At 38.6% G+C, this 21,912-nt stretch overlaps 1 protein-coding gene across 2 annotated transcripts; it reads right to left on the minus strand.

Moving 5' to 3' along the window:
* Positions 1–9,221: 9,221 nt before the first annotated feature.
* cldn19 (claudin 19) lies at positions 9,222–21,328 on the minus strand. Of its 2 annotated transcripts, none has more exons than XM_018667610.2 (5): positions 20,525–21,328; positions 15,108–15,272; positions 14,683–14,767; positions 13,500–13,646; positions 9,222–10,769 (listed from the first exon to the last, which is right to left on the minus strand). In XM_018667610.2, the coding sequence occupies exons 1-5, from the start codon at positions 20,745–20,747 to the stop codon at positions 10,733–10,735; spliced, it is 657 nt and encodes a 218-aa protein (XP_018523126.1). In that variant the 5' UTR covers positions 20,748–21,328; the 3' UTR covers positions 9,222–10,732. The 2 variants fall into 2 exon arrangements, with proteins under 2 accessions (XP_018523126.1, XP_018523125.1); XM_018667609.2 differs by having other exon boundaries at positions 9,222–10,226; positions 20,525–21,326.
* Positions 21,329–21,912: the final 584 nt, after the last annotated feature.

Here is a 21,912-nt window from a genome sequence, read left to right on the forward strand (position 1 = left end):
TCTCTCAATGGAAAGACTTCAAAGATCAGCACAACAGAGCAGATGCAGAGATGGGTTTATTTGTGATGCTGCCCAAGGCAACACAGCAGCAGTGTCATATGACTATTTGAATTATGAAAGTTTGAAGGACTTCATTACTTTACATTCCTCTGAATCCCCTAATTGTTTCTCAGTGGCTGATGGGAGGGAAGACAGTGAACTAGGTTTTACTTTCCCAGTTGCTCTGGACTGTGGTTACTCTGGATGGAGCTGCTGGTCACAAGGTCAATAGAGGTTTGTTTGTTTTTTTTTGTTTGGTTTTTTTTTTGTCTTTACATGTAAATGAATAGAAGAAAAATACATTTAAAAAATATACCGATAGTGAGCTTTTTGTAGGTTTGGCTGTAGCTTTGAGAGATCATTTATCATCCTCATAACTATCCATCTCTGTAGACATTAGTGTGTTCACACGTTAGTGTTAGTGTGTTCAATTTGTAAATTTCTGACTTTGGTAACTACTAGTGGTAGCATCAGGAAAGATACTGCAGGTACACTGAGAATGAGACACTGAAGGGTTTCACAATCCACAATGTATCAGAATAATTTAAATATTGTTAGAATCACATAAGCAGTCAATAGACGGGGGCTTTAAAGCAAAGGCTTGGCAATTGAAGAAATATGTATATTTGCTTTCTGTCAGAGATACATGAGAAAATACCAATCTTATGTCCATCCATTAAATATGAAGCTACAGCCAGCAAAGGTTCAGCCTTGCCTAGCATAAAGAGTGAAAGCATGGGAAACAGCTAGCCTGACTCTGTCTAAAGATAACAAAATCCACCTACTGGCACCTCTAAAGCTCACTGATTAACACACAGAATAATATCTCATGTGTTTAATCCATACAAAAACTGAAGTGTAAAAATGACATATTATTGTTTCTTGGATTAAACAAACAGGATTAATTAGTGAGCCTTAGAGGTTCTTGTAGCTGGGTGTTTTGACACTCATCATACAGACAAGTAAGGAATAAAAGGCAAAACCCCAAAAAATGAGAAACAGGATTACATCTATATGGCAGGAGGGGAGGTCACTGAATGGTTTGATCGGTATGAAAATGAAGTGAATTATATGCTATGGCCTTCACAATCACCAGATCTCAACACAACTAAACACCAATAAGTGATTTTGGACCAACATGTTACACAGGGCTCTTCACTACCGTCATCAAAACACCAAATGAGGGAATATTGTTTGGAAAAATGGTGTGCCATCCCTATAGCAGAGATTCCAGAGATTTGTAGAATCACGGCCAAGTTGCAGTGACACTGTTCTGGTCGCTCATGGTGGTTCAACATCCCACTAAGACGCTTTATGTTGGTTTTTCCTTTAATTTGTCTATATGTTGCCAGCATGTGTCTCTCTTAGGAGTTTTAGTTTGGTATATTTGGAACATGGAGCATTGGTACTGATGTTACTGGATTTATACAGAAACTAAATATTATGTGGCATCCACTGGTACTCCAAGCTGTAAAACAAAGTGCAATGAGTGGGCTTCATGAAGAGACAACCTGATAAATTTACATGTGTGATCTTGTACCATCAAACACATAGTATGTGTAGAAATATGGACCAGAGAAGCGCCGGTCTGTGTACTCTGCAGGCAGTGCCTGTGGAAACTTCTCTGAGCAAGTCTCCGATCAAAGGGGATCAATTTCTCTGACCTTGTTCAAATCAAAGGCAGTTGGGTGTGATGATCCCATGCTGCTCTGCCTCTGTCTCCCATTCAGATGAAGTCTAATATACAAGGCTAACTGTGGTAATGATGATGAGGAATCAATAAGTGATTACGAGGTTTTAAGCCATATTGTTAGGAGATGGAGGAGAGAAATACAGAGAAGATGGGGATGAAGCGAGACCTGAAAATACAGGCAGGACACACAAAGAGCCAGCCATGCATAGAAACAACTAAAGTCATGCACACATGCATGTTAGACACATACACACCATGTGAATTCCTGCTAATTATTATGAAAATGTACAAATGATATGCATGCACATACAAGGATAAAAACCGGAAATATTCACAAGAACACACTCAAATGACTATTAAAATTTGATGACACATGCATGTACACATACATACAGATGACTAACTTGCCACTCAGTCTTTGTTCAACTCCATTACTAATGACTGTCCCAACAGAAACTCTTGCAACCAAATCCTTCACTTTTTTTCCTTAAAGCACATTTATTTATAAGACCTGAACTAATCTTTGTAATTTTTTTTCTCACTTTTAATTATTGTGAAACCTATTAATACTCCGTATTAATATGCAGAGTGCTTTCTGGATTTAGTATACATCACTGAAAGTAATTATGGAAGTGCTTTTTCTTTTTTCCTTCCTTTCTTTCTTTCTTTCTTTTTTTATTTCTTATTTATTTATTTTTTTGCTTAACAACTAAAATTTTGCCAGTGTGGTGGTGTAGTAGGAAGACAAACACTGCCCTCTTCAGCCTATCAGCAGCAGCTCCGAGGCAGCTGGCTTAGAGCCCGCTGGCATTTTCACTCCCCAATAATCCATCTGAACATCTCAATATGGCTCTGTCTGTGCCTCCGTCTGTCTCTGTGTCTCTTGCACTCCCTCATTTGTCTGTGATGCATTTAAATGTTTCCTTTTTATCTTGTCATCTCAACATAAATATCTCTGTACCACATCTGAGCTATCTTAAATGGCAGAAAATGTCTTGAAATTAGTTTTTCCTCTATTTGAGGAGAGAGTGATTTTTTTGTTTTTTCAAAGTCAAAGTTGAGACAGTATGGAAACTTCTCAAAGGATAAAAAGAGAGGAGAGAAAAATAGAAAGTCATAGTGCATTTATGAAGGTCATGCATGGTTAATGTGTCTAGATTCTTAATTTCAGCCCTTTGCCAAACCACACTTACACCAGGCTCACACCACTTAATTTGGAACTGATGAAGGGCAAAGACACTTGTATACACACTCTGAGGCTGTGCCTTTGCACCAAATTTCTCACACACCCCTCTTTTGGGGAAATGAACAGAGACACTTTGAGAATCAGTCCTTGAAATAAAAGCATTTTCTAAGAGGTAAGTGTTTTTTTTTTTTTTCAATAGCTCCACAGCACTGTTCATTACCCTCATGACAGCTGCTAGATTACGACTATGATTTTTTTTTTCAAGATATTTAAAGAAAGGCTGTTCTACCACACTATGAGATAATTTTAACAGCTGAAGAAATTTTACTCATTAAAAGATAATGTAAATTCTTTGAAAACATACTTTTTTTAGAAGTATAGTATCCATCTTGAAGTTATGGTAGTTGTCTAAGAGCTATCTTTTTTATATACTAAATTTGAATCATTTAAAATATAATATCAGACATTGTTTTACTTCTTTTTGTGATGTAAGTGTCCATTATTTTTCTCTTTGACTTTAACTTTTCTACATATGTATACTTTGGCAAAGTGAGCCTTTGTAAAAACAAAATGTTTTGGTATTTGGAAAGCTTGCACATCTTACATTAATTAGTTAGTGATAAGTAACTTTACTGTGAACAAGTTTGAGGTACTTTATGATTCTACTCCACTACATTTATCTGAAAGATATAGTAATTAGATACTATTTATATTAATATATGATAAACTTACAAAATACAATGCATTGTACCAGACTTGACATATAATGTCAAGTGCTACCCTCACCCCCCGCCTCCACCCTCATGTCTGTAAGGTTACCAATAGCTGGCCTGGCATGCATTTTCTACAGAAAATATCATTATCATGACTCATTGCCTTCATACAACCAAAACAAAACAAGATGGTGCTGATCACACCATGATCAGACAGGTTATCCTTTTGAGGGCCATCCGAGGGTACACCTACTACTTTCACAAATTATTTACTAGAAATGAAAAAGATCTCTGAAATGCTTTGAATAGTTTCTTCATGTTTTATTTATACAATTAGCTATTGAATAAAAATAGTCTTAATTCAAAGTCCTCTCTATACTATTAGGAGGAAACGTTTGGTGGAGAAATGCAGATGGCTTTATTGATTTAGTATTTGATTGGCCCTAAAGTCTGAAAGGACTGGGATCATCTTATAACCCTCCATGTGTCAGTTTGTAATTCCAGAAACGCCACAAATACTGTGGTTAAATTACTGAGGACAATTCTCAGCATCCTCATTATCATATACAGCTATCAATATATACATACAATATGTATATCTCTTAAGGAGGCCATTTTTCCACAGATTGCTCTTACTTGAAGTACATTTTGCTGATTTTAAATGAAGAGCTTTGATATAATGAAGTTTTTTTTTACATTGTACTGTTAATACTCATACTTGAGTGAAGGATCTACATAGTTTTTCCACCGCCTGTGCTGACTAGATGTCATAAGTGTACGGGGTCATTAACTCAATTTAAAAGTCTTTTTTTTTTTTTTCAACAAATGCTTGGCAAATTCATCTGAGAGTAGGACTGCTTCTCTTTGTCACTGAAACAGTGGCCTTTCAGGGAATCATCTGCACTTGTTTAGCAAAGTCACTTTTCATTGAGTTATTTTTATGAAGTAAGTTGTTAATTTATTTTTTTTTTTTTCCCACCAGCTGACTGGAGGACAGGGTGAGCAGAGGACAGACAGAGGTCCTGGGGCTGCTGATAGCGCTGACAAGCCTGCTGCTGCTAATCTGTGCTGCTGGAAAGGACTGTTGGAGGGTAGGAGCATATGCCTGCTCTCATGCACACATATACTGCAATCACTGTTAATTCTGGTATGCAAAAAGTCTGTAGAGTAACCACTAGGCTGCACTACTGTGTAGTCTATCTGTCCGCAGTGACACACTGGTGGGTGAACTCTGAGCTTTAATGTGTGGTTACCACAGGCTACACACCACTGATTTAAATTGTGTATTTTGGAGAAGCAGTTGTTCATGTTTTCTATTTCCTTAGCTATACCTTATCTTATCACTCATAGACAGACTTACAAACATGTGTTCCCTGACATTAATCATAATGTCCAAGTTAGCAACCAGGCCTTTCACACAGTGTAATGTGTCTCCTGGTCCAGCAAGGAGCTAAAGACCAGCTGATCTCAGTGGGTCTGAGCTCACGTTGTCACACATTGTCAGGTACAATAACACATTCATTGCAATCATGTTAACTTCCACAAATATCAGTGCACAGGAGTCTAATAATTGCTGCTGCTGCTGAACTGTTACCTCACTCAAATGTAGGATCTGGGACCAATGAGTATAGCCCAAACAAAAATCAAACTCCAGCACTAGAACCTGTTATTATTCCAGGTATTTTTAACACAAAAACATTATTAGCATTATTAGAAAATAAACAGCCTACTCAAAACAACTTGTTATGCACAGTGGCACCTGTTAGTGTTATATATTTTAGTTTTGTTTTATTACCATGGCAAGAATGTGTAAGCAGCATTTTAATGTCACTGTTGCTGTTTGAGGTGGAGCTACGTTTAACAACTTAATTGTTTTTAGAATAACAGTGTATCATACAGCATATACAGTCAGTACAGTGATTGTAACTACAGCTGTTAGGTTAACATTATTAGAGCAGAGAATGAACCGTAATATTTTGTCACCAGAGACATACAGAAATTCCAGTCTGGTGTATTTTTCTTGTTTTTTTTTTTTCTACAACTGATATGCTGGCTATGAGAGTAACATCTGTGGGGATGTGTGTGCTGTCTGTGCTCTCCATCTGCGTCATGATACTAAGGTGATAGAGATACTAGATACTAAGGCCTGAGGTGTACAACATTGACCCCCAATATGCTAGCTCAGAGCAGGCTGCTGCAGATCTCTGTCACCCCCTGTCTGTGTGGGAGTTAGCACTGCTGCTCATTACACTCAATAACAGCCTTAATCATTTCCAGTCAGAAGCAGTTTGTTTGGTTTGTGGTTTTTGCTCAGTGAATGACTACTTCAGATTCATATCATTCTCTGGTTCAAACACATTTCCACATAATTAAGTTTCATGTCATTTACACTTCATTGCAGTCATAATTTTGAACTTCTGACTCACACTGTGTTTGTGCATTGGTTTAAAATATGTGTGCATGTCTTTCAGGTGTGTGTGGTGCAGTGGGCCTGGTGTGGTAGGGGGTGAGCACTTACACCAGATACAGACAGGAAGTAGGTTTCATCATCCAACTCAGCAACACTGAGAGATTATATGAGTTTTTAAATTCCTCATAAACTTGCAGCCAAGAACAAAATCATATTATGTCAGAATATCATCCTCTCTTGTCCAACCAACATTTTAATTTCCTGTCTAGTGGCCACTGAGCTCATATTTACTTTTATATTACTTTACAATGACACCTTTCTGTAGCCATTTATCACATTCTTTTGTTGAGGATCTGAATCACTCATAATATTGTACCAGCATTGTTAATCAATAAATCCAATTTCTTTCTGTCAAGATGTTTCTTATCAAGAGCTTGTTATTGACATATTCATAATTTGGCAACATCTTAATTCTCATAAATCTATTTAATTTTGGCATCTTAAGTTTAACTAGAATGTTACTATGTGTAATAAAATAATCTAAACAAGACCAGACTGTGAGGACTAGTAACCTCATTTGTTGGAGTTTGAAGTATAAATCATTACTAAGGTTGCAAGAACTTGCCTGATAACTTATTTTTCAAAAGTTATTGCATCATCAATACATTAACTCTGCATTCATTATTTAAAACAAAAGATATCCATGTTACTTTATTCAAAACTGACATGATGATTTAAAAGCTGTTCTATTAATTTACATTAACATGGATCAAATGACTATGTACACTATGAAATGTAGTGACTCATAGTGATGAAACCACAAATAATTATCACTGAAATTTGCAATTCCCTGCTGCTCCATAGATTTGACACCTTTAGCTGATTATTTTGGTTTTATGGTCTGCAACTCTAATTTGGTTTTAATTTGGTTCACTCAGCAGTGTTGTTTCTAGCTGGAGTTAACAGTTTTCAATGATAAAGCTCTGATAAACCCACTGAACACTACCTGCTCAGCACCAAACAGCAGACAGACAATGTTAGAGACTAGCTGGTGGACATAGTGGAGCAGTGTTTTGCTGGCAGACACAAAGTGAAGAGACCAACCTGCCAAGTCAATATAGAATAATGTGAAAAGCTAGTAGTAGCAGCCAGAAGAATTCACAGAAAAAGTCTCAGAAAGATACAAACCTGTTACAAAGATTTAATGGTGTTCACAAAGACGTTTTGAAAAACCAAATAATCAAGTTAGATGTTATGTTTTGTTCACACTTATGATTCTAATACCGTCACAGGGTAAGGAGGGAAAATAACTGACAGAAGGTTTTCATGCCTTTAATTCAAGTAAGAAATAATGTGCTTATGTCATTATTACTGCATCTCCTCCTCTAACAGGTGACTCTGGCGATGCCAGGGATCACATTTGAGTTTGGCCTCTCCCACTGGTTGATTGGTGGGAAGTGTGTTCTGCTCTCTGACCTCAGCTCTGTTGGCAATCCGGAGTGTGTCTCATGTCAGTAATGCCATCAGGATGCAATGGAGACTCACTCACACTCAGCCAGCACAAATCAACAACATATCATATCACCACAGTCTACCTCAACCTTTGGTTATTTTTTAAATGCTGTTGAAGTCACTGCATCTGTTCAATAAAGTGTTGATTTCTGTCCTAACTTGGTCCTTAATATAAATGACAAGGTTCACTATCAAAACATATTTTATTGTTGTAATGATGTTTACAGTTAAAGCAATGAAGGAGATAGTTTCCAGTCTCACATTCCTAAATAACCATGATGTGCAAGTTCCACTCAGACGCATGTGCAACACATCATTCATCATTCAGAGTGCTTAAAGTGTGAAAACACATTCCTGTGTTTACTATTATGATTTGGTTTCTGCTGCAGGCTCTGGTTCATCTGGTTCATTATGTAAGTAACCCCTGCTCTTTGTATCAACATATTAACAATAAAAGTGAATTAATAATTGTGTGTGCAAGTAGCTAAATATCTCATGCCAGTAAAGATTGATAAGAAGAATGATAATATCTATCACATAGCTTGAGCTGAGCAGGAAAACACAAGTGCCAGATGTTGGTACATGTGTTTAATTTAGATGTGAGTTTTAATAAATGTGCTATAAATCAGAGCTGTGAAATGCTTCTGCATATATACATACTGTTGGACCAAATGTCCCTGTGGAAATTTGGTTTGGTTTGCATCATAGTCTTAGTATATGTTTAGTATTGTGTAGACAGTACAGACTGTATAGTCATGAGGTGTAGGTGCATCTGTACATGTCAGGTGTATGTGAGATTTCACATCCGAACTCTGTTCCCACCACTGGTGTCTTCAGTGTGTATTTACCTCAAACTGCCTCAACTCTATATACAAACTCATGGACAGTCTGTATGCTAAAAAATATCATATATCTCAGCACCTTTGAAACTGATTTGTAGTCGGAGAGAATGTTTCAGTATAGATTAACTGGCTTTTATGATCTGCTTGAGCTGATCTACATTTATTTGATACATTCAAATCATCCTCAAATTCATGATATTTGACAGCTATCCCATGTTGGTATGCTTTACTTAACAAAGAAGGAAACAATTTTTCAAGTCTTTCTTGCTACACGTCCATACATAAAATCAAAGTTACCAGTCTCTGTAATAATTTCTTCTCTCTGTATGGGTTGCAAAGAGAACCCTCTCAGACTCAAACAGTAGAATCTTCCTAGTTTCTCTCACACCTGAAATTTGCTGGTGTTTTTAGCATTCAATGTTTTTTTCTTTTGTTTCTCTTTTTCATGTCCTGATAACTTAACTTGTGAAGTAACGAAGCAGTTAATTAGTTATCTAGTCTGCAAATTGATCCACAAAAGTTAACCCTGAATTCCAAGCTCACGAGTTAACATGTTTTATGCTTGAAACTCGACAAAACAAAGAGATAATTCAAGCCTTGTCGTCAGATGTATCGGTGGTGAACAAGTTAACTTAGTGAGTCCACCTCTGAGAATGTGCCACAGTCCAGTGGAGCAGAAGTGGAATTCCACGTCTGCAATTATTGAACAACAGGGTGCAAAAGAAGTATTTGAGCTGGAAAGAAGGAACAAGTGGAGGTAGGCAAAAAAGTCAGGCAAGGGTGAAAAGTTAGGAAACAACTGATAAAGCACCGACTCACAGACAAATCCATTTTTATGTTGCTGTTTACTTCATTCTAAAAGAAACAGACAGGGGTATACTGTAAATAAGATGATACACAACATAAGGTAAATATTAGAGAAAGGAATGGCATGGTAAATAAATGCAGGTATCAGAAAGGTATTTGAACACTCAGCAAACTGGCATTCCTTAGTACAGGAGACAGCACACAGTACAGTACATCCTTTAGAGTCAAAAATACAATGACTCTGTCATTCACACAAAATCATATTGGCACTTAACAAAACAAAATGAATGTACTGGGTATATCCTCAATCCAGGCTACTTGGAAACAGGCACACAGCGTCTTACAAACAGTGCATAAGGCAATATGCTGAAGATCAATCGTATGTATGTCTTTGTTGTTTCATAAGTGGTACTGTAGAGTAGCTTCACATTCATTTTCAGAAATTTGACAATAGAAAAAGGTACATCAGAACTGCTGGCAGAGGAACTATGGACACACATCCCTCAGATGGGATGGGAGACTATGAAGAATCCATGTAGTCAAAAACATACATGTGCACAAACATGTGTTATAAGGCACTGTAGTAAAACATTATATATGTAGTTAACAAAAAAATTAAAAACAAAAAAAAAAAAAAACAACAACAACAACAACAAAAGAATAGGTGGTATATACACCTGGGCATTGTAACATGTTATAGAAAACATACCCTGAATGACTGTCTCTCCCAAAGTCAGCAAAACAGACAAGAAAATGATATAATCTTTCTCAGTCCCCCGAAACAGTTATTTAAACCTCCCATTTCTTTTATTTCAACAGAGTCTCTAATTTATGCTGCCACAAAATACTTGAAAGGTTACTGTTCATAGATTCTTTCTTTAGTGTTTTCTGTTTGTCTGTTTTGAATTCCTCAGTGAGAGGGTTTTGTTTGTTGACAGAACCTAAACCATGGTAAGGCCAGAAGACTCTCCCAAACTACAAGTACTGCTCCCTTTTCTCTGGTGGGGTACTTTTAACATTTGGTCTGAAATTCAAAAGGGAAAAAAAGACATGTTTCAGTCAAAGTATAGTCACAGAGAAAACCAAAATAAACCCAAAACATACATTTACAAAAACACCCAGAGGTCATAGGATATAAGTGAAATAATCAATCAGCGCAACAAAACCACAAAGTGTTTGAATTCATTGTTAACTTTCAGCTGATAATGGGGCAGAGGGGAGTGTGGGAGGTGCAAGAGAGTGTTTACAGGCTGAAATGAAAGAGGCCACCTCATTTCTTAAAGAAAAGATCTGATCCGATATCCTTTAAGAGTCCATATTTACAGAAAAGGCTCAGAAAGTAGGGAAAAAATGGGAGAAGACAGTACATCTTTGTTCCCATTAAAACTGAAAAGGTGCAGATATAGTACCAAGGGAAGGGAAATATTCTACTACAAGGGGTCCAAATTTGGGTCTAAGAGGTAACAGGGGAAAAAAGGGGAGACAGTGGAGGGACAGTCGGACAGTCCTCGATAAAAAGGCGGGGGCTGATCAGTCAGGGAAACTAGTTTCACTCAACAACTCTGCCCTGAATTAGAGGAGAGAAGAAGACAGTCAGAGAAGAACCGGATTAGAGGACAGGAGGGGAAACAAAAGACACATGTAGACCTCTCAGATTCTCACAACAGCTATCAAGTTGACAGTGAGATGTGTGATGTCTATTAAGATGTTAGCAAAAGGAAACTCAGTGAGAAGGAGCATGGGAGGTGATGCATGTCAGCTGGCTATTAATCACGTTAAAGAGATTAAATGTACCAAATAAGAGCCAGCAATGATGAAGAGATAGATAAAGGTGAGACACAATATTTTAAGTCAGATTTCCATGGCTGAACTTAAGTTAGCCACTAGTTCATCAGCTTTTGTAAGGAAGAGTTTGAAATTTTGATATGCAGTTTCTTTCACTTTCACTTTCTTGCTGAGACTTAGATGATACCTCTCTCATGTTTGTATGTTAATTATGAAGCTAGATCCACTATAGCTAGCTATTTAAGTTTAGCTTAGCATGAACAGGTAGCAGAGTGGAACAGCTAGTTTAGCCATGTCTAAAAGTACAAAAATTCACCTGCACCTCTGAAGTTCAGTAAGTTAGATTTTACAACTTGTTTGTATTCAACCTTTAGAGTCAGGCTAGCTATTTCCCCTCTTTCCTGTCTTTATGCTATGCTAACAGTCCCCTGGCTGTGGCTTTATATTTAGCCTAACTGATTGATATAGAAGTGGTATCAATCATGTAACTGCCAGCAAGAAAGTGAATAAGTGTAATTACCAAAATGTCAAACTATTTTTTAAATGTACATTTTCTTATCTTTGGGCATAGCTTTACAAGTAGTTCTATCAGACTTCTTGTTGAGCAAGAGCACCTATTCAAAACACAGCTGCTGATGATAGACCAGTGATGCATAACATCCCCTTTTATTTAAGTCACACAAGGAAATTCCTATGGACTGACAACCCCCCAATCTGACAATAATAGAGCACTCCACAAACAAGTGTCTACCAGGAAGAGAGGCCGTATGGCTGGGAAATGGGGGGACTGGGACCTATTCTAAGAAAAGTTAATGGTTTTATTATCTGGTGCAGTGATGGACCACCTCTTTTGTACAAATGAGGGCAAAGTGATGTGGGAGCATCAAGGGGGAACTCAAGAGCCAATTTAGGCCTGCTGTTGAGTTGTACAGGCTATTATGCAGGGCAGATTTTGAAATTTCTGAAGATGTCTTGTAATTTATCCCCATGGAGCACATAGTTTGCAACACACCTGTAGTCACTGTATGTAATAAATAAAATAGTGTCTACTGCAGTGAACTTAATATGAAATTATTTATTGTGTTTTCAGTATCATGTTATCTTAAAGTCCACAGTAAAGTAATATGTAATACTGTGCTGTAATACTGTGCTAGTGCCTTAGCTTATGATCTCCAGTAAGATTACACTTGTATGAGAAGTATATGAAATAGCTTATAGACATTGGTTTGGATATACAAGAGATTATACAATGAAGGAGTGTATGAATCTGGAATAATGATGTTAGTAAATGGAGCATGATGATATATGATGAAGAGAACCTCCATTTTCTCTTAGTGTTGAGTGAAAAAGTGAAATGATCATCAGCAGCATTCACACTCAGTACAATCTAATCAGGCACCTTTTACTAACTGTTCATCTCCACCACTGCAGTTCAGATTGTGTCTAGGAGTGCACTGTAACTCTTACAAAGTCACTGTTGTGTAAAGCAGAACTACATGAGAACGATCTTTTTTTATAGTGAGGAAGTTACTCAGCTGTTACAAAATGGCTGCCCGAGGCCTTAATTACACAGAACACAGAACACACCTGCTTCTTTAATGTCACTTATTTTGGTTAATCACACATTAGCTGGCTTAATGAGAGCTACAGCTACTGAGATCATGTTCTCTGTGTTTATTTTGAACTGGAGAAATCAGTGTTCTCTCTGATCACAGGCTAACTTCCCTGTTTTCCAGGGTGAAGTTGTTCCAGGGTGAACTTTTCCATGTTTTTGTACAGTGGTTTGGGGCTCTCCCCTTACGCAACCTAACTGCACCAGTGGAGTGTGAATACACAAAGCAATATGGCGGCAAAACACGGATGCAGCTCCAACCAGGAAGCATAGGACATGCTAACAACGGTTACGTGTGTTTTACACTACTGGTATTTCTAACTCCATGTCCATTCTCTCTGGGTATCTGCCATGATTCACCTTTTATCTTTTATTTTTCCTTTCGATTCACTTTAAATGTAGTTTTGCTGTACCAAGAAACACATTTTTTGATTAGTTTCCTGTCTGTCTTTCTGAAAATGGATGACCCTTTCAGTTGTGATTTTTCATCAGATTTAATCAGCTACACTTATTTCAAGTAGATTAAATAATTACATTAAAGCACATGTGAGGTTTCAATTCACAATACAAGGTTATCATTACATAAGTGAGCTAAATGATTGACATGAAATATGTAGGTTGTTTGTTCACATTTTTTTTTTAAATGTTTGTAGCTTTTTTTTTTTAGCCACAAAAATACATCCTATGTCTGCATACTGTATTTGTGTGTAATGCAGTTTGTGATATGTATGAGGGCCTGTTTTTGCAAATGAATGTATGTGAGTACTATATAATTGCATGCGTGCATGCATGATAGTCTTTTGGTGTTGTCTTAGTGGGCATAATCTGAGTAAAAGGGGATGGTGTGTCCTCTGCTCTCTGTTTGGGTGGCTGCTGGAAGGGGGTGGGGTTTACACGTACTCCCTGGCTGTGGAAGGCTGTGATTGGCGGTAGTATTGCTGTCCTCGCATGTCGTCTTTGGAGCAGGAGCAGCACAGTAAGGAGCCACCCAGTACTGTCAGACTGGCTGCTGCCCAGCCTACAAACAGGGCTGAGCCAAACTCATACCTACACAGGAAACAAGGAGGAAAAAAATGCAAACAGGTATACAGGCTTTGTCAGAGGATACTTTCCTCCCTAATTTATTATTATTATTATTTAATTTTGATCAGTTTCAACTCCAAAAACAACAACAATAAAATGCGACCATTACCTCTATCTATTTCCTCATTTTTAGTAGGCCCACCACAGAGGGCAGGTAAAGGTAACTCCTCAGCAACGGAAGCAGATAACCTAGAATTTCAACATCTTTTCTCACTACAATACTAAAGCCCAAAACAGCTAATAATGGCATAGATACAAACAACTTCATCTTATGGTTATGTACAGGTATTCAGGGCTTCCCATTAACTAAAGATATTTTGCCAATATTTTGCTGTTTTGTAGTGCTTGTGAAAACAATAACATTGGCTCTGCTACCAAGCAGTTGGCAGTTAAAACTACCCATAATTACCAGCCATTAGTTAGCCAAATGACTTACATTTTGATTAACCAAGTTACAATGTTTGGTCCTTTGCCCAGCAAAATTCAAATCATCATCTTGCAATGTTTAGGATGAAGTCTGTGGAACTGACCATCAATAACTGTCAAATACAAGCCTCACAACTTTACAGCATTCATTTAGCCTACAAGCAATGACTAGTTGTCTCTAATATCAATATCAGGATGGATGGCTGCAACAAGTGTTACTTAGAGAGCCTCAGACTTATCTGAAAATATGAGATAATGCTGAATTTGAGCAAATGAGACAATATATAGTAGAGACAGTGGGAGAAATGAAAGAAAACTTTTTTATCGTGTCATGTTAACACTGAGATCATTATTATTTCAATGACAAGCATCTTGTCTTTCTGTTAGTTTCCATTGTCAGCCTCTGCACACCTTCTTTTCATTTTACTGTCATTTGAGGAACAACAGTACTTTGGTCTCGACTACAATAAAGGTACGAATATAACCACTCATCTGACTTAAGATTAGTTTCGCTGTAGTGACTGACGGATGCAGTTGTCCAAGAACAAAGTTTGGCCTCAGGTAAGTTACATACCTGGCGTTAGGTGGTGTATTGGGGTTGAAGAACTGATAGGACACCTGAGTGGCATACCAGGACACAGAAACCAGTGTACATAGACCTGTGGAGGGAAAAAAGATTAATACAACTGAATTAGTTGTGTGTATCAATTAAGCCTTTCACTGTAGCTAAAACAGTACACAAGAGCTGGAGAATCCTTGTTTAGTTAATGTTCTCCCCTGGGCTTGTGGTTTATGTCTGAGATCAGCAGCTAATGCCTCTAAAATGACCACTTCCTGTTTACAGCAGAGACTCTAATTACCCAGAAGAGTCCTGGTGATAGATTCAGGCCAGAAAATGCCAAACCACTCTTGCTAAATGCACTAATTGCAGGACATACTGCAGAATATTTTTGGTTTAAAACTAAACTGAACATTAACAGAATACAGCAGAAATCACACCTGCAAGCAGGAAGAGAGCTCCTCCAGTGACAGCAATGCGAGTCTTGGTGGCCGGGTTGTTATCTCCCACCTTAGTGCACTTCATGCCCACCACGCTGACGATGATGCCGATAAAGCCCAGCAATACTGACACCACCATAAGAGCCCGACATGTCTGGATGTGAACTATATAGAGAAGAGAAAAGGAGGAGGCAGAGAGAGCAGAGGGGAGCACAGGGAGGTGAATGATAGTGATACAACAGAGGATATGAAGGAAAGGAAAAGAGGGAGAGAGGAGTTGATAAGATGAAAAAACAAATCTGGTCTTTCAGTCCATCACTTGGAATAAAACACAGACATTTCTGGATATAAAAGTTATAATTATAAGGGAGGGAAGCTACACAAGCCATGCAGGATTGATGGGAGACCACATGCATTTATGACACAAGCACATTAGGCAGAGTCCACCACTGTCCTATTTTCCAGAGCAGGGTAATTCCAACTTTTTATTGTCCAGAGGTGACTTTCATAGCCAAGCCTTGGGACCTTAAATGATCCTCCAAATCTTCTCGGGATCATTCCACTGTGGTTTTGCCTTCTCAAAAATCTAATGTGCTGCCCACACAGGCCTCAGCACACACATAACTTAGTGGGAGGAACATATTTACACATATTAACACACACACATATGTACGAGTGCCCAATATTTGCACACACACTATAACTGTAGGTGGAATAGACACAGATGAAACACACAACTCTCTCACACACACACAGCAGCTGTAGGAGGGCCCGCTTTACATGTTTCACACAGTGGGATTAGTGTGGCTTTGTCACAAAGCAAGATTGTTTTCATGGGGCTGTCGCCACAGCAATCAGACATTACTGCCTCAAACACAGCCGCACACAAATGTGTTAACTCTAAAGCAATTCTAAGCACTTAATGATACTGTCAAAATACTGATGGAAGGTGTCTTATTTACAACAAGAGAGGAGATTGTTGAAATCCCAACAGCAAGAGAAAACATGCAATTTGCAGTATCCCAATTCTCATATCTGACAGAGCAGACAAACTGTAAAGTAAACATAACAGAGGTTCCCATACAGGTTTAGCAGATAAGGTCACAGACCTTAGCTTCAAATAACAATGACTTGAAGTGTAATCCAGTGTTTATACATGAGAAGAAAGAAGCAAGAACAAAATGATTTCAAAGCCACAAACACAACATCACCAAATAGACTAAAGCAGAAAAAATTAGTAGAATAGATTAGAAGAGAATAGAATAAAAAAGAGTAGAAAAAACTTAAGTCAAGGTCCACTCAGTATTTTGTTTTGTTTTGTTTTGTTTTGTTTTGTTTTGTTTTGTTTTGTTTTGTTTTGTTTTGTTTTGTTTTTAACCATATCTCATGGTTTCAAGGTCAAGACGACTACAAAAGAATAGTTTTGCCAAATGGACAGGTTAATAAAAAAGTCTTAAGGTCCACATATTAGCTGAGTTTGCAATTGTACCTTACATTTCAACTGATGAGAATTTTGTCAAACCATTGTTTCCGAGTTTAAGTATAATTTGTCATGTTCACCAAGAATATATTAGAATAGAATGAATGAAAAAAAACATCTCAGTCAAGATTTTACTCAGGACTTACTAGCTTTTTTTTTAAACTATATCTCATAGAAAAAAAACAAGTAACTGGACACTGAATTAATATTTTTTATTTATTTTTACACCAGACATTTTACACTTAAGAAGAATAGAACAAAATAATTTTGCTTTAACTCAGCTTCTGACCACATTCACCATTAACCACCACATTGTAGGGAAGTTTTTTCCTGAAGCTTTCAACCACACCTCATAGTCCTCAAAGCCCTGGAAAAAGTGGAGTAAGTGTACCTTGAGTTAAGTTTTTGCTTGTTCTGTTTTCTTTTTGCCAAATCACTCTCTAGATAAGAAATTTGAATAGAATAATACAGAATGTGAGATTAGACTGTACATGTTCAAAAAAAGTTAAATATTTCCCCGTTTAGCAACAGGATGAGCAGGAAGCTCAAGAAATAATTTGTCACTGTGACAGAAATACACATACCATCATTCAAAACACAGCTATGATGTAACATTTCAGTAAGCTGACCTGATGGAACTTATGAAGGGGGTGGGAGGATGGGACAGTCTTTGAAGCCTGATTTATGTTTCCAGAGGTCCTTTTGATGGAGTATCTGAATGGTCCTCCACAGAGACTGGTTTGATTTTTTTTTTTTTTCTTTCATCCTACTCTGGGCATTCCTTCCTTTCTTCTGAGGGTGTGCAGGGGTTTTGCCCAATGCTAAATGACACTACTCTGACCATTTTCTTTCAGTGACAGAGGGACTTTCAGGGGCCTTTGGGGTGAAGGGGAGGTTAGAAGGAAGGACGGAGGAGGGAGTTGGGCTAGATCACCCACTAGGCCCTCTCCTCCCAGTGCCAAGGTTGGCAGTGCCAGCCACAAGCTTTCAATGAGTGTGTGTGCTTGGTGGTCTGTGCGTAGGCACTGTAAGGTCCCATTGTGAGGTCACTTGTGACTCTTTCGTACGTAATATCTGTTTGCTCGCTCACTACTCAACTATAAAACTACATGCATGTTTAACATCTCCAGGCCTTTTCCAATCCTGTTTCACCACAACCTCAAAGCATGCACACACACAACACACACACACACATTCAGTTCAGTTTTATCTATATAGTGCTGAGTCACAACAGAAGTTATCTCAAGGCACTTTTCATATAGAGCAGATGTGGACTGTACTCTTTAGATTATTACAATTACAGAGAGAGACCCAACAATTCCAACCATGAGCAAAAAAAGATTTTCTCCTTGCTCACTGTGCAAGCAGATACACACTACACCCCAGCAAATTTACCTGGTATATTTGCCACTGTGGTGGCACTAGTTATAATGAATGAGCCTGAGACCCAACCTGTCACAAGTGCAATGATTTTCCATATTTTTCTTATCAAGGAACCCCATCAAAAGACCAACTTGACAATGAATTGATTCTGCGTGGACTCAAAACTGATATGTCATCTGTCCACAGAGATCCAGTGATGTCCAAAAACTATTAACACACTACTAACATACAAATGAACATGGCCAGAAAGTATTGCAAGGTCATTTTATGGAGTTATAACATTATAACAAATTGTTGATTTTGGTCATTTTATGGGAGTTGATTTTATGGTTTCTTGTCCACTGAGTGAGCAGATTTGGCCTGTTAGACAGTTGAGCCAAGGTATCTAAAGTGTTAAATTAACTATAGGGAGCACAAACTGGGAGAAACACAAGTGTAGCATTGTTAAGGTAACAGTGACAATTTCACCAAGTGCTGTTTCAACATCTGCTGAATCTCAAGCTGCATTCAGCAATCAGAGTTACCCTTTTATAAAAAAACGTATATATATATATATAAAGGTTAACATAAATTCATTATATAATGTGATTGTAACATATTGACAGGGGCAGGTCAATGTGTCTCATTACCATGTTTAGATCATGTTTAGATGTTTCTGGTTTTAAAGAGCTGTCCTTTCAGCACTAGCATTCAGACTCCCCTTACAGTGAGAGCCAACCTTCTCATATTATCCTGATCATCATCTCCTTTTTCAACATGACGCTCAGTAAACCTGCAGCAGTTTCCACTACGTTTGCTTGGCAGGATCAGTACAGCACAGTCTGGTGAACAATTAAACCCACTATCACATGCTGCTCCTGCTGTGAATGTAGCCAGAGAGGAGAGTTTCTTCAGAACTCACATCAGTGTTACCGCTGGATCAAACTAACACCATAGGGGTGTTTAATCAGGATTCAGACTGGTGGTGCCTTTTTGGACCCTGGACACATGACTGAGCGCTGATCTGCTCCATTTCATAATCTGTCTGGAGAAACACCTGGATAAACCTGTGATTAATCAAGAATGCTTGATCACAACTTTTCAGTTCAGCGTACCTTCAGAGCTCCATATAGTTAACTCTTTGGAGAGGTTTTCTTTAGTACTCGTCTTCAGTCTGAATCCGCACTCACTGGGTGTGTTAATGGACAAATGGACAAATGGAACAATGTGCGCGTGTGGGGAAGACAGAACACATTCTGAGAATATCTCTGGTGTTTGGCTCAACACTGCCCTTTTCTTCTCCTAACAGGCCCTATTCATCCACAAGGACAATACGCTGTTCTTATTGCTGCAATGAACCAAAGGAGATGGGAGATCAGCTCGGGCACCATGTCACACAGAATGCCACAGAAAATGTTTTGATATAATGACTCACCAAGGCACCAAAATGTTTGCAAAGTGTTTCATTTGTTTTTTCAAGGAAAGTGTGCCACAGCAAGAACCATAAGCACATTGGTCCCAAACCACAGAGAAAAACAGACAAACTCAACGTGTTCAATTGTTTGGTGAAAATGCCTTCTGACCAAGCCCACCCCCTGTTAGAATCTCTAATGGATGAATAAAAGGATAATTTAAGCAGGCAGTAGATGGATGGATTCATTTAATCTGGGTGCCATTAATTATGAGCCATTGGGTCCTGCTTACAGATTGGAGATGACAAGAGGCTCATATTCTGAGCTAATTTATGTCTGAACCCCACATTCCTGACCCCCACCCACTCCTCACACATTACGTTTCATGATGTTTTGGAGTTTTACAACTGCACTGAACTGCATTTAAGATGTAAACAGCAGTGATTTAAGTGAGATTTACAGCTTCTGAATTTAATGTGTTCCAGATAGAGGGGGCTTGGGGAGTTGTTTTCCCTCTGTTGTTGCTGCTGATTACTATGTGTGGCCAAATGAATGGGCCAGCTACAATAACTGTTGTGATTTGTAACACAGCACCATGGATGTTTCTTGGGAAAACTTGGGAAGACAAGGTGAAGGCAAAGGTAAGGAAAGGAGGGTCTTTGGCTGTTGAAAACTCTCACAGAACTGCCTTATCAATGAGACCGCTATCAAAGAAAATGAAATGAGGGCAGCAGAAAAAGAAAGCACTTTTAGAATGTGAGAATACAGTGTGAAAAAAAGAGTGTGATTAAAAGGATTAGAAGAACCTTTCTTGGTGATGCATTAAGAGAGGATTATTGGCTTACTTGAATTTTAATTGCACTTTTTCATCATCTGACAAATTATCCAGTGGATATCACTTAATCACAGTTACAGTTTCTATACAGTTTCCCCGTAAGGTATTCAACCCGCTTAGGATTTTGCATATATTCTTAGTTATATCATGTTTCAAATATGATAATAATCATCAATTCAAAAAAAAATTGTATAATGAGCATATAATCATTTCAAAAGAAGCTGTACCAATAGTTGAATTTCATTCCAGAGGAGGGGGGATCAGTGTGGAAGAAAGAGAGAGCTAGACAGTCAGGTTTAGTTGAACCAAACTCAAACATTGTACTCACTGTCCAGCGAGAGCATGGAGTCAAAGATCTTGCACTGCACCTGTCCTGTACTCTGCGAGGCACAGCTCATCCACAGCCCCTCGTACAGACCCACCGCTGTGATGATGGCATCACCGGCATATGAGGACTGCTTCCACTGGGGTAAGGCGGTGGTGGAGATGATGCCGATCCATCCGCCCAGCGCCAGGAAATAACCCAACAACTGGAGACCTGAGTTGGCCATCCTTATCTAGTTCTGTCTCTCTGCTCCTGTCTGATCTCACTATTTGTCTCTAGCAACAGCTTTTGTTCAGGTGATTCTGGTGTGTCACCCTTTGTTTGAGCAGTCTTTGTGGACACACCTGCAGCAATCCTGTCACTTGTTTCACTTTTCTCTTCACTGTCTGGTCCCTCTGAGCATCTCCTTCTGCCCCTCTGCTTTAACTCTCATCTGTAGAACTCCCCTCTGTCTCCTTTTCTCTAACTCTTCCCTTTTTTTTCCCTCTCCACGTCGTGGGCTTGTTTAGCTTGTCAGCTGGGACGATGAGTTGATGTTTCCCCCTCAGGGCTGTCCTGTCTGATTTCTCCGTCTCTCTGGAGCTCAGTCAAAGTGGAAGAAAAGCTTTGTGATGGTCAGTGATTCAGTTCATCAAGCATTGTCGCTCGGCTGCCTCACTCTCTGCATGGCTTCTTCCAGTTCTCTCTGTCTTTCTGCTGCTTGCCTACTTTCCCCTCACTACAATCTTTCCATCTGCTCCAGGCTCAAGTGGCTCAATGAGGGGTAGCAGGAAAAAAGTAAAAAGAAAAAAAAAAACGTGAACACAAAAAGTCCTTAACAGGCTGACCACAAAGAGATGGGGAAATGGCTGAACTGTGATTGGTCTCCTCTGTGTTGTAGAAACGCCTACTAGGAGGGAAGAGGGATGGCCTGGTTGGGAAAATAAGAACTGTTTCAGACAGGAAAGGGGAAAAAAAGCAAAAGATGTAACCCAGGAAGGTAAGGAGCATGGGTAAAGCCATAATAACAAGTTTGCTAATAAAAATAGTCAAGCATTTCTTTAAAAAAAAAATGTACCAGTCTAAAAGAGGACTTTGGCTGTACCTTAATCTTCACTCAAATCCATCAACAAAACTTCAGCATGTTGTTTCATCAGGTATCAGATACATTGATCCCTTAAAACTTTGCCAACCCGCTGGAGGTGTAGAGGAGGTGGTGGTAAAGTGCAACAAACACACATAAATCAGCATCTAAACAATGACTGCCTGAAAAGGAAGTGTCACATCCAGACAGGCTTTCTAGAAATTATGGGCTGCCAAGGCAAGCCTCCCCCATCACCATGGCAACCCCAACAAATGAAGAGAGAGGGAAAGAGAGAGCGAGTGTGAGTTCAGCTGACTGTACATCCTTA

The sequence above is a fragment of the Lates calcarifer genome, linkage group LG12 (genome assembly GCF_001640805.2).
Source record: "Lates calcarifer isolate ASB-BC8 linkage group LG12, TLL_Latcal_v3, whole genome shotgun sequence".
NCBI classification, from domain to species: domain Eukaryota; kingdom Metazoa; phylum Chordata; class Actinopteri; family Centropomidae; genus Lates; species Lates calcarifer.

Bases quoted from the DNA above. Each gene is read 5' to 3' on its own strand.
- cldn19 (XM_018667609.2), bottom strand. From the start codon at position 20,747: ATGGCCAACTCAGGTCTCCAGTTGTTGGGTTATTTCCTGGCGCTGGGC. The intron at 15,273-20,524 runs GTGAGTACAATG...TTCTCTATATAG, and splicing joins CTCCATGCTCTCGCTGGACA to TTCACATCCAGACATGTCGG. The intron at 14,768-15,107 runs GTGTGATTTCTG...TTCCCTCCACAG, and splicing joins AGCTCTCTTCCTGCTTGCAG to GTCTATGTACACTGGTTTCT.